Source organism: Limulus polyphemus, unplaced genomic scaffold (assembly GCF_000517525.1).
Source record: "Limulus polyphemus unplaced genomic scaffold, Limulus_polyphemus-2.1.2 Scaffold5154, whole genome shotgun sequence".
In the NCBI taxonomy this organism is placed as follows: domain Eukaryota; kingdom Metazoa; phylum Arthropoda; class Merostomata; order Xiphosura; family Limulidae; genus Limulus; species Limulus polyphemus.
Window position 1 is genome coordinate 41,436 of NW_013670764.1, and position 14,255 is coordinate 55,690.

General features: G+C 33.6%; 1 protein-coding gene across 1 annotated transcript; it reads right to left on the reverse strand.

Annotated features, from left to right (window-relative positions):
* Nucleotides 1-3,264: 3,264 nt before the first annotated feature.
* LOC106472201 (cysteine dioxygenase type 1-like) lies at nucleotides 3,265-9,177 on the reverse strand. Its single transcript, XM_013932828.2, has 5 exons — nucleotides 8,635-9,177; nucleotides 4,698-4,815; nucleotides 4,291-4,402; nucleotides 3,808-3,983; nucleotides 3,265-3,659 (listed from the first exon to the last, which is right to left on the reverse strand). The coding sequence occupies exons 1-5, from the start codon at nucleotides 8,823-8,825 to the stop codon at nucleotides 3,600-3,602; spliced, it is 657 nt and encodes a 218-aa protein (XP_013788282.1). The 5' UTR covers nucleotides 8,826-9,177; the 3' UTR covers nucleotides 3,265-3,599.
* Between the last annotated feature and the right edge of the window lie 5,078 nt (nucleotides 9,178-14,255).

Here is a 14,255-nt window from a genome sequence, read left to right on the forward strand (position 1 = left end):
AATAATAAAATTAAACTCTATAACCCTTCAATAATAATAAAATTAAACTCTATAGTCCTTCAATAATAATAAAATTAAACTCTATAGTCCTTCAATAATAATATAATGAAACTCTATAACCCTTCAATAATAATATAATGAAACTCTATAACCCTTCAATAATAATAAAATGGAACTCCGTAGTCCTTCATTAATAATAATAATCTCTATAGTCCTTCAATAATAACAATAAAATGAAACTATAATCTTTCAATAATAACAATAAAATGAAAATCTATAATCCCTCAATAATAACAATAAAATGAAACTCTATAATCCCTCAATAATAATAAAAAAATGAAAGTCTATAGTCCTTCAATAATAACAATAAAATGAAAGTCTATAGTCCTTCAATGATAATCAACTGAAACTCTAGTCCTTCAATAATAAAAAAATGAAAGTCTATAATCCTTCAATAATAACAATAAAATGAAAATCTAGTACTTCAATAATAACAATAAAATGAAAGTCTATAGTCCTTCAGTGATAATCAACTGAAACTCTAGTCCTTCAATAATAACAATAAATTGAAAGTCTATAATCCTTCAATAATAACAATAAACTGAAACTCTATAATCCTTCAATAATAACAATAAAATGAAAGTCTATAGTCCTTCAGTGATAATCAACTGAAACTCTAGTCCTTCAATAATAACAATAAAACGAAACTCTAGTCCTTCAATAATAACAATAAAATGAAAGTCTATAGTCCTTCAATAATAACAATAAAATGAAAGTCTATAGTCCTTCAGTGATAATAAAATGAAACTCTAGTCCTTCAATAATAACAATAAAATGAAAGTCTATAGTCCTTCAGTGATAATAAAATGAAAGTCTATAGTCCTTCAATAATAACAATAAAATGAAAGTCTATAGTCCTTCACTGATAATAAAATGAAACTCCAGTCCTTCAATAATAATAAAAATGAAACTCTATAACCCTTCAATAACAATAAAATGAAACTCTAAGATCCGATGTGTAAAAATAGGTTTTATTAAAAGAAAAGAGAAACAAAGTCACAAGAAGTTTGAAAGGTGATGAAAGCCTTCAGTTAATCGTCATCGGTGATGTTCATCGAACAAATGGTACCTCCTCTCCTATCCAAGGATTCATAGTAAACGATGAAAACAAACACAGTCTTGTGAGAAGTGTCGAAATTACCACTATCAAATTACAGTGAAAATGTTGCCTTGGAGCTTAGCCAGTCAAGATAAGATATTTATAATGTTTTCAAACTATTTGTTAAAGTTGATGCTTGTTATAAACACGTGCCACACAGACTTGAAATTAGGACGTTGGAAAAGCGCTTGCGTATAGCTACTGGTATCAGCAACTAGTTTTCTTAGCAGCGGCTAACCAAACAATTAGCTTCCTTATGTCGCAATACTAAAATGTTTGAATTAAACCGAAGTAAATATTGAAATCACGAGGAAAAAGCGTACTGTAATTGGGTATTATTACTAGAAGGACCTTGAGGAGATAAGTGTTAGACAAGGCCCAACTTCGAAATATGGGAAGTACCACACTACAAGGATTGAGCACTGACAAACATGGGACTCCATTATTAATGGTAAGATATCCTGTGCTGTGGTTAATATTAAACTCCTCTAACATGGAAATAAATCAATATCAAAACGAAAAAATGTCAACAAAAAAAAACATCATTAATAACTATAAGACTACAGAAGACTGATTGTAATTAACTTTCAAGAATTATAAATAATCATTAAGATCGTAAGAAGTTGCACAACAAAGCTTTAGTTTCTAATCAATATGGAATATAACGACATGATAAATATAAAGACTCGTTGTTGAAGCTTTATCAATATAAATATTCGTTACTGAAAGAACAAAGCAACCATACTTTTCCAAAATTATCAAAAATGTTTAAATTTCCTTTTAATCGAAAAAATCACAAAAAGAATTTCTATCACAAAGAATATACTAGATTTGTGAAAGATATCGTGTTAGTTTTTAAACTGTTGGTAGGTTGTTTACTTTTGTTATAACGAAAAGTTGAACAAGTGGTTATTGTGTCGTCAGCTGAATGGAACCTCTAATTCTTGGGTTAAAAGACCGAGTCTTTCCACTTAGCCACCAGGGGGACGAAATATTTACAATTCAAGATCTAAAGGATATGTCAGGAAGTTACAGAAACGCCTATATTTGTTACAAAAATATTAAGATTCTAAAGATTTTGGGTGTAGTTATAAAGTGCGACTGTTATGAAGAATTGCAATATGTTTGTATAAAACAAGAATTCTAAAGATTTATAGTTATACAAAAATAAGGATTCTAAAGAGTTATATTGTACTTGTAGGAGAACACAGGTTTGATTTTTCACGTAACAATGGTCAACACTTGGATTCCATCATGTCAGTTTATTCTCCAAAATGGAAGAAGCAAATCTAGAGGACATGACTCTCTATAGGTGAAGAAGAAGAAGAGGCTGAACCCATTATACCGTGCAGCAGTGTAGAAGATACGAGTGTTCGGAATCAGTGTTTTTGTTTTTTTTTGTTTTTTGGTATGTATGGTGTTACTAAACTGTGTATTAGTTGAAGTTTAATGTACCGTATGGACAGAGGATAGTAATCGTACCAAACTATAATGGGCTTTTTGTGGACACAGGTCAAAGATTGGTGAGGACAGCTGGTTGAGGTTGTCATTGGAGATAGAGCGTCGATGACAAACTAATGTTTATCCAAAACATTTTAAATCTGTCCAATCTGCCATTGGAGAGAGACTGTTGTTGAAACATTAATGTCTATAAACAGTTCCACTATTCTGTCAAAACTGCCATTGGAGAGAGACTGTTGCATTAATGTTTCATATACTCGTGAACACAATAACATAACTTGATTATTTCCTGTAAGTTGAACTGGTATATGGATGTACAGACATAACAAGGTTGTCTTGGTATATTATTTATCATGTTAGTTTATCAGTTACAGGTATATAGATGTATAGACACGACAATATTGTCTTGGTTTATTTTGTATCATAGTAGTTTACCAGTTACTGGTATATAGATGTATAGACACGACAATATTGTCTTGGTATATTATTTATCATGTTAGTTCATCAGTTACTGGTATATAGATGTACAGACACAACAAAGTTGTCTTGGTTGAATTATTTATATAATTTAACGGTGTTCTCCTGGTTGAGTTATTATGAATATAATGTAACAAGGCTGTTCAGCTTTGATTTCTATGTAAATAATTTATTGCAAGCTGCAAAGTGGGCATTCATTTATGTAGCTGATAGATCACCTTACATAGAAATGAAAACATCATGTACAATAAAACTTCCAGGTTTGAAGCAACAAATTAGATTAAATAATGCATTTTTTTTTCTTTCATGGAAAATGTAATTTAAAGTAAAATAGCTATATACATCCTACAAATTAGGCTCAATAAATTCTTAAGATTATCCGTGTAATTAATCATCCCCACACCATCAACTGTTTAGCTGTTGTATATTTAGATATATATTCTTTTTCCATCAACTGGTTGGTTGTTGCACCATATATATTTATTCTTTTCCCATCAACTGTTTAGTTGTTCTCGTATACTGTAATTTTATCACTGCTGTTGGTTGTTGTCATGGTGATGTTCTACATAGAAGAAGTAAACATAAACTATTATACAAAACGTCATTCATGTTAAGGAAACACAGGCATCATTAAATTATAATTCATGTTAAGGAAACACAGGCATCATTATATGAAAAACAGCTATGTTAACATGATTTTGTTCTCTCACCTGGAAGTAAGGAGTCTTTTCTCCATACTTGCTCCAAAACGTCACTTTGCTGACCGTCTGATGACCTGTTCTTTGGTCAAACATTCGACAACTATCAAATGGTGGACAGTACAGATGTAAGCTAACTGCTGCTTCAGTATGACTTCTATTTTCCACACGATGAAGACCAAGGGAGTCTAAGAAGACGAAAACATGACTAGAACTAATAGAAAGTATAACACACGTCTAAACATATCCATAAAATATCACCATATTTACCACGTTCTGTAGTTTACTGTTTATTGTGTCTAGAGCTAATAGGAAGTGTAACACACGTCTAAACATATCCATAAAATATCACCATGTTTACCACGTTCTGTAGTTTACTCTTTATTGTGACTAGACCTAATAGGAAGTATAACACACGTCTAAACAGTAACATATCCAAAAAATATACTTTATTTAATGAAACTTAAAAATTGTTTAAATATAATTATTTCTCACCATTTATGTAAGCAACCTCGTTCGCCTTCAAATCTGTCTCTCCTATTGGCTGCATTTGTTCGTTCTCTGAAGGCCAGTCGTAGCGAACCTCAGTCAAACAACCAGAAAGTTGCTGTGGAAAATAACCGCTTTGATTCAGTATTACAACTGTTCAGAAAGAAGGAGCTGATCAACAGTTTACCAGTGATATAGAGAAAATCCTTAAATCTTAAAAACCAACACTTTATGGATGAATTAAAAGTGTAAAGTGATAACTTTCTAGAGAAGACTTTCTGAAATGTTAACGCCAGATTCCTATATTTGTCAAAACTTGTTTGACAAGTTTTTTGTCAGACCTTGGATTTCTATGTTAGGATTTTCATTTTGGTAAAATTAAGATTCGTTAAAATTCGAAACTGGAAACTCACCTTCATAAAACAGTGGCAGTTGGAGTGGTCGTGTATGCTGCTTCCTTGACCTTCTGACCAAGCTAGAACCATCAGGTTAAACTTTCCATTGCCTTCGTCAACCAAGTTACGAGTGTACCTGTAGAAGGATAGCAGTCAGTGATGAGGTCTATATTATAACAACTACCTCCAGATAGTAGACCTGTAGAAGGATAGCAGTCAGTGATGAGGTCTATATTATAACAACTACCTCCAGATGGTAGACCTGTAGAAGGATAGCAGTCAGTGATGAGGTCTATATTATAACAACTACCTCCAGATGGTAAACCTGTAGAAGGATAGCAGTCAGTGATGAGGTCTATATCATAACAACTACCTCCAGCTGGTAGACCTGTAGAAGGATAGCAGTCAGTGATGAGGTCTATATTATAACAACTACCTCCAGATGGTAGACCTGTAAAAGGATAGCAGTCAGTGATGAGGTCTATATCATAACAACTACCTCCAGATGGTAAACCTGTAGAAAGATAGCAGTCAATTCTGATGTCTATTCTTGTTCAGACCCATTCTGTTTTCTATCTTAGATTGGATTACTTCTAGTTTAAGACATGGTCAAAATCCATCATTCGTAGGCTATCCCAGGCATTGTAGATTGTCGTAACTGGACACTTCAATGTCTTCTTCAGATATTGTAGATTGTCGTAACTGGACACTTTAGTGTCTTCTCAGGTTTTGTAGATTATCATAACTGGACACTTTGGTGTCTTCCTTAGATATTGTACATTGTCATAATTGGACATTTTAGTGCCTTCTTTAGATATTGTAGATTGTCATAACTGAACCCATTAAGATATTGTAGATGGTCATAACTGGACACTTTAGTGTCTCTTCGGATATTGTAGGTTGTCATAACTGGATACTTTATTGTATTCTTCAGATATTGTAGATTGTCATAACTGGACCTGTTAATGTCTTCTTCAGATATTGTAGGTTGTCATAACTAGACATTTTAATGTCTTCTCCAGATATTGTAGGTTTTCATAACTGGACACTTTGGAGTCTTCTTTAGATATTATAGATTGTCGTAACTAGACACTTTAGTGTCTTCTTATGATATTGTAGATTGTCATAATTGGACCTGTTAATGTCTTCTTCAGATACTGTAGGTTGTCATAATCAGACACTTTGGTGTCTTCTTCAGATATTGTAGATTGTCATAACTGGACACTTTAATGTCGTCTTCACATATTGTACATTGTCATAACTGGACACTTTAGTGTCTTCTTCAGATATTGTAGTTTGTCATAACTGGACCTGTTAATGTCTTCTTCAGATATTGTAGGTTGTCATAACTAGACACTTTGGTGTCTTCTTCAGATATTGTAGATTGTCATAATTGGACACTTTAATGTCTTCTCCAGATATTGTAGGTTTTCATAACTGGACACTTTGGAGTCTTCTTTAGATATTGTAGATTGTCGTAACTGGACACTTTAGTGTCTTCTTCAGATATTGTAGGTTGTCATAAGTAGACACTTTGGTGTCTTCTTCAGATATTGTAGATTGTCATAACTGGACACTTTAATGTCGTCTTCACATATTGTACATTGTCATAACTGGACACTTTAGTGTATTGTATATTGTACAGTGTCACAACAAGACACTTTAATATATCTAAGCATTGGAAAAATTCAATGTGTGTCCAAAGTTCTGAAGGTAATTTATAGAATTCGTATGTAGTGGTAACCGTGTCCTAACTAATACTAACTAAATAAAAAACATTACTTTCATTATTATACTCTAATAAAATGCATTAGCACATGCTTGTGAAGACAATCAAAATATAACTTACTCGGCATTCTACGTTATGATACAGATCAAGGCCACAGTTAGGCATGACAATGTAGGAATTCAGCCCTCTTGGTAAAGAGAGGCTTTTTATGTGATATCATATCGACTGTCATTGAGATAACGTGTGATTATTTCGTTGAAATATTGTCGCTGTTTTTGGAAGAAGGAAAACCCGAAACTAGAAGTTAAAACAATGAGGAAAATATGATAATACAGAAAACTTCCCGTCCAAGTAAAACTTGCTGTCAAGTATTGATTTGCTTATTATATTATTTAATCACTAATATTATTAAAACCACGTGGTCCTTCTCATCTTGGCATCACGTAACATCCAAATAAACCCCCTAGCAAGTAATTACTTGTTTATTATATTATGTAACTACTAGTATTATAAAGTTCGTATTTAAAATATCATGAAATATAAACTTAGAAAAATAAACTTTCAATATATACAATTGGCCTATAAGATATGATTCTAATTATTGAACAGTTAAAAACTGGCAAATATAGATAATGAATAGAGAAGTTTTTAAGACCTAATCATTAGATGGTTAACAGTCAGATGTGGATAATAAATGGGGAAGAGTTTTAAGACCTAATCATTAGATGGTTAACAGTCAGATGTGGATAATAAATGGGGAAGAGTTTTAAGACGTAATCAGTAGACGGTTACAGCCAGATGTGGATAATGAATGGGGAAGAGTTGTAAGACCTAATCAGTAGACGGTTAACAGATAGATGTGGATAATGAATGGGGAAGAGTTTTAAGACCTAATCAGTAGACGGTTAACAGCTAGATGTGGATAATGAATGGGGAAGAGTTTTAAGACCTAATCAGTAGATGGTTAACAGGTAGATGTGGATAATGAATGGGGAAGAGTTTTAGGACCTAATCAGTAGGCGGTTACAGCCAGATGTGAATAATGAATGGGGAAGAGTTTTAGGACCTAATCAGTAGATGGTTAACAGATAGATGTGGATAATGAATGGGAAAGAGTCTTAAGACCTAATCAGTAGACGGTTAACAGGTAGATGTGGATAATGAATGGGGAAGAGTTTTAAGACCTAATCAGTAGACAGTTAACAGATAGATGTCGATAATGAATGGGGAAAAGTTGTAAGACCTAATCATTAGACGGTTAACAGGTAGATGTGGATAATGAATGGGGAAGAGTTTTAAGACCTAATCAGTAGACAGTTAACAGATAGATGTCGATAATGAATGGGGAAAAGTTTTAAGACCTAATCAGTAGACGGTTAACAGTCAGATGTGGATAATAAATGGGGAAGAGTTTTAAGACCTAGTCAGTAGATGGTTAACAGATAGATGTGGATAATGAAATGGAAAGAGTTTTAAGACCTAATCAGTAGATGGTTAACAGTCAGATGTGGATAATGAATGGAGAAGAGTTTTAAAACCTAGTCAGTAGATGGTTAACAGATAGATGTGGATAATGAATGGGGAAGAGTTGTAAGACCTAATCAGTAGATGGTTAACAGCCAGATGTGGATAATGAATGAGGAAGAGTTTTAAGACCTAATCAGTAGACGGTTAACAGACAGATGTGAATAATAAATGGGGAAGAGTTTTAAGACCTAGTCAGTAGGCGGTTACAGCCAGATGTGAATAATGAATGGGGAAGAGTTTCAGGACCTAATCAGTAGACGGTTACAACCAGATATGGATAAGGAATGGGGAAGAGTTTTAGGACCTAATCAGTAGACGGTTAACAGGTAGATGTGGATAATGAATGGGGAAGAGTTTTAGGACCTAATCAGTAGATGGTTAACAGATAGATGTGGATAATGAATGGGGAAGAGTTTTAAGACCCAACTATTAGATGGTTAACAGTCAGATGTGGATAAAGAACGAGGAAATATCTTGGATCTTATTCATATATATTAATCACGCTCCCCAAGTTGCTGAATGGACACCTGACCAGAGCGTTTCCATACAAGAGAGTATATATTAAAATAGATTTTATTACAAAAACATTTATTTATTTAACGTTGATAATTTTTTGTAGAGTATTCAAAACACATTCACAAAACTTTATGCTTAAAAAAGTAAATGAATTTTCAAAATTATATGAACAGAACCACGTACCTGTGCCTGTCAAACTTTGCATATTGTTTCCATTCTTTTGGATTACTTTTATACGCAACCATGACGTCACGTACATACTCTACATTTACAGAGTTTGACTCAAAAATTCTGTGCAACTCTTGTATTAGTTCGTCAAGTGTCATGATTTGGGGAATTTTGGGAGAAGGCACTTCTGTGTTTAGGGTTTCCATTCTGTTATACTCAACGTCTCCAAAACACAAAATAAACTAAAAACCCGTCTTCACGTTTTATAGTTCCCAATCCAGAACTGACTGACCTTGACTTCTGTGGCACAGCCAGTCATAGTTGGCCAGGATAGATAAATCCAAGTTCTCAGTAATTTCATTGGTCCACAGTTTCGTAATCAACCACATCGCAGAGTCCTCTCTTCCTTCTCGTTTCCTGCAATCAACGCACGACATCCCACCCGATTCTCTCATTTCTGCCTCTCTTCAACTACATGCATACAATTGATATGAGTACAAGGTTTCAAAATACAGATTAAATATTGCTAGAAAAATAAAACGATTCTTTCCCCATTTTCCCGTCAATTTCACATGCTTTCTCTTTACAACTATTTCTCACCAGATAGAACACAAGCTACAGCCAGAAGTTATTGAAACTGACTTTTACATGTAATAAAATGTTTTATTATAACAATAGTGTGTATATATTCTAGTAGCCTGTATTACACAGTCACTGGTGTTTACATGTAACAAACTGATTTGTTAAAACACTATACTTGAAATACTGTTTAATCGTCTTTTTGCACGAAACGATTTAATGTTCTTTAGTAGATACATAGCTTCATAAGCCTTGCTTTTAAAATAAATGGTTGTCTGTTTAAATTTTTCTACAGTTATCTGTATATAACAATCCTTATAGAAGTAATAGACTAGAGGAAAGCCAGCTAGTCAACAACACCCAACACCAACTTTTGGGCTAATGTTTTCTGATTTAATATTAGGATTTGAGAGCCACATCCGCACCTTAAAATAGCTAGGTACTTTCATCTTGTACTTGTTTGTTACTTAAACGTTCAGAATATAAAATCGTTAGCTGTTTAGTAGAATCCATTTGTCACTCACATAAGATCTTATAACAGCATTTCTTAAACTGTATTTCGCGTGCTGAGTCAAAATTTCATTTAAATAAATAAAATTGCCGTGTTTTTTATCCTAGCAAAGATAATGGTCGTCGCGACAACGAAAGCCGGACGCGAGGATCACCTGGCAAATCCGTCTGCGGAACACTGTTCTCTAATTCTCGTGTTCTAACTACTACGATCTCCGGTTCTCCATAGCTGCTTCTTTTTTTACACCTACCTAAGTATTTACTATAACACTTGTATTGGCGATGTTGGAATTTTAGCACATACACACGTAAACATTTCAATAATGTAACTGCGGTGGTTTAACTTTAGAAAGATTCTTACAAGAGACTTACAACGCTAGAATCCGATACCCGTGGTGGGCAGAGCACAGATAGCCCATTGTGTAGCTTTGTGCTTAATTACAAATAAACAATTCCATAATAAATATAAACGTGAAATAATTAAAAATTAATCCTAAAGTCAGTAAAAAAAAGTTTTAGTTTAATCAAAACTTAAATTAATCAAACTTGACTATTCTTCTAAATAGTTATAAAAATGATTCACTGTGTTTAAAGTAGAACAAGGCACTCTCCGTAATCCTTATAGGGCAAATAGAAAAACATATTCTGTATATTTACACCGTTAGTTGAAACGTTTTATACAGCTGTGAATACGCATGCATGTTTGTGTACGTGTGTGCAAAATTGAACAGTTTGACGTTTGAAACTTATTTTTCTTTATTAAAAACAGTTGCTGACCAATAATGATTGTTTATTTAAAAAATGTAATGGCTATTTCTAGCAGAATATTAAGTATAAGAAAGCTCAAACTTGGCATTACTTAATACAACGTTCGTGAGTCATTACTTAACAATTTTAAGATGATTAATTGATAATCACTTATAATGGCGGGTTTGGGGAAGTGGTCTTTGCTCGGAATGAAAGTAAGAGAAACACTGGAACTAAAAAAAATGATTCAATCTTGTGCATGATTTCTATGAAAAATTCATCAAATATTTAATCAAAATAATTATCCAAAATAAGAATCATAGTCCTGATTCAATGCTTTTTATATACAAATTGTAAAGAGTCATATGATTTACATTTAATAAAAAGTATAAAGTGTTTTATAAACTTGTACAACAATACTTACACGTGTTTGTATGTTGTTAAACAGTAATATCTTTTGTGTCAGTATCCTCCCGACTGAAAGTCTTGCAGCAACAACATACAAACACGTGTAAGTATTGTTGTACAAGTTTAAACAGTAATATCTTTTGTGTCAGTATCCTCCCGACTGAAAGTCTTGCAGCAACAACATACAAGCACGTGTAAGTATTGTTGTACAAGTTTAAACGGTAATATTTTTTGTGTCAGTATCCTCCCGACTGAAAATCTTGCAGCAACAACATACAAGCACGTGTGAGTATTTTTGTATGAGCACTATTCCTAGACGAAAAGCCTCTTCACTACATAATCTTTGTCTCTCAGTCCTTTAACAACAACGTTCGATGTCTGTTAGTGTTGGATCGCTTGGTTGTCTTGTACAACGATGTGTGCTGATATTTATATAGCTTTTGACTTGCGGTCTGCTTTTTCGAGTTTGACGATTGTGCTTGGCATCCATTACACATCTTTTAGGCCTTTGAGTATGTTATCAGATGCCTTGCGGTCTTGGGAAAAAAAACACATCGTCCATTTCCATGTCATAATCGTTTAGCAGTAGTTGTCAATTCCACAGCATGTCCTCAACACCTTATTCAGAAAAGTTGTTTCCTTAAATGAAAATGTATGAACAATTGCAACCATTCTTCCATTTTTTCAGTCGCAGCAACATGTTTTCTGATAAATTCGTTGTTTTCCATTGGTGGTTTTTAAAATTCTTCTATTAACCACGTGCCACATAAGTTGATGGGCCAATCCACGCTTTTAGTGCGTTTCTATACAGTAAATATCCCTTTAAAATATTAAGTAAGCTATAAAACATATTATGTATGAAATGATACATGTGGTATTTAAATAGATTTTAATTACGTAGCTTGACAAAACAAATAGACTAGCCTATAGTATCGCACCCTGCAGTGATTCTGTAGGAGGACAGAGCATGGAAGCATCATACTCCTGGCATACCAGATGGATACACCACACTGCTGAAACACGCAGATGGAAGCATCATGCTGTTGAAACACACAGGTGGAAGCATCATGCTGCTGAAACACACAGATGGAATAATCATGCTGCTGAAACACGCAGATGGAAACATCATGCTGCTGAAACACACAGATGGAATAATCATGCTGCTGAAACACGCAGATGGAAACATCATGCTGCTGAAACACACAGATGGAAGCATCACACTACTTAAATACACAGGGGGAATCATCATGCTGATGAAACACCCAAATGGAATCATCATGCTGCTGAAACACGCAGATGGAAGCATCACACTACTTAAATACACAGGGGGAATCATCATGCTGATGAAACACCCAAATGGAATCATCATGCTGCTGAAACACGCAGATGGAACATCATGCTGATGAAACACCCAAATGGAATCATCATGCTGCTGAAACACGCAGATGGAAACATCACACTACTTAAATACACAGGGGGAATCATCATGCTGATGAAACACGCAGATGGAAACATCACACTACTTAAATACACAGTTGGAATCATCATGCTGATGAAACACGCAGATGGAAACATCACACTACTTAAATACACAGGGGGAATCATCATGCTGATGAAACACCCAAATGGAATCATCATGCTGATGATACACGCAGATGGAAGCATCATGCTGATGAAACACCCAAATGGAATCATCATGCTGATGATACACGCAGACGGAAATATCATGCAGTTGACATACCAGATGGAAGCAAGATATTGCTGAAACACTGCCTGTGTAAAATAACAAAGGTATAATATGCAGATGTGGGATACTGAGATATAAAAATGATAATGAATGTTCCAAGGTATAATATACACATGTGGGTACTGTAATATAAAATATGATAATGAATGCTCCAAGGTATAATATACACATGTGGGATACTGTAATATAAACATGATAATGAATGCTTCAAGCTAGAATATACACATGTGGGATACTATAATATAAAAATGACAATGAATGCTCCAAAGTATAATATACACATGTGGGATACTATAATATAAAACAAAACAATAATGAATACTCTAGGCAACTAAATTTCAAATGTCATTGTAAACAGTTTGCTGACACTGAATACAGAAATGCCATTTCACAGTTCTTCTGTTGATTGTTTGTCACAGATAAAACATAATTTTATTCCGTCATTTTATTTTAGTTCAATAATCCTGTATCTGATATCAAAAGTTTATAAATCTGTTTGAAACTTATCAGATACGTACATTTCAAATTCAGTTATTTAAATGAAGTCGTGTTTACTATATTAAACACGTATGGCCATCGGGTGAGGTTTGTTTTCTACATCATACACGTATGGCCATCGGGTGAGGTTTGTCTTCTACATTAAACACGTATGGCTATCGGGAGAGGTTTGTCTTCTACATCATACACGTATGGCCATCGGGTGAGGTTTGTCTTCTACATTAAACACGTATGGCTATCGGGAGAGGTTTGTCTTCTACATCATACACGTATGGCCATCGGGTGAGGTTTGTTTTCTACATCAAACACGTATGACCATCGGGTGAGGTTTGTCTTCTACATCATACACGTATGGCCATCGGGAGAGGTTTTTTACTATATTAAAGATGTATGGCCATCGGGTGAGGTTTGTTTTCTACATCATACGCGTATGGCCATCGGGTGAGGTTTGTCTTCTACATCAAACACGTATGGTCACTAAACGACAAAAGATTTGGGATTTTTTTATATTAGTAATGGGTAAAAGTGTGGTAATCGATATGTGTTATTTAGTGTGCTTCGTCCGGTTAATAAAGAGTATTTGGTATTGTGGAAAATCTATCAACAAATATGTTTTGTTCTATTTAGGCAACAATTAAGAAAAGCGAATCGCCTGTAGCATTTAGCGTTATTTATGTACCGAGTCTATTATAATTTTGTTGTTGTTGTTATTACAGAGAGATTATAAAACATTTGGAAATAGTTATTTTGATTCGTTGGGGAAAAGTGGAGTAGTCAGCTGAAATATTAAATCTGTAAATCATTATTAATTAATTTCCAAATACATGTTGATCTGAAGTCACAGATGTTTTCTATTCAAGACTTTATTTTTTAGATGTTTTCTATTCAATACGTTATTTTTTAGATCTTTTCTACGCAAGGCGGTATTTTTTAGATCTTTTCTATTCAAGACTTTATTTTTTAGATGTTTTCTATTCAAGACTTTATTTTTTAGATGTTTTCTATTCAAGACTTTTATTTTTTAGATGTTTTCTATTCAAGACTTTATTTTTTAGATGTTTTCTATGCAAGGCGTTATTTTTTAGATGTTTTCTATTCAAGACTTTATTTTTTAGATGTTTTCTATTCAAGACTTTATTTTTTAGAT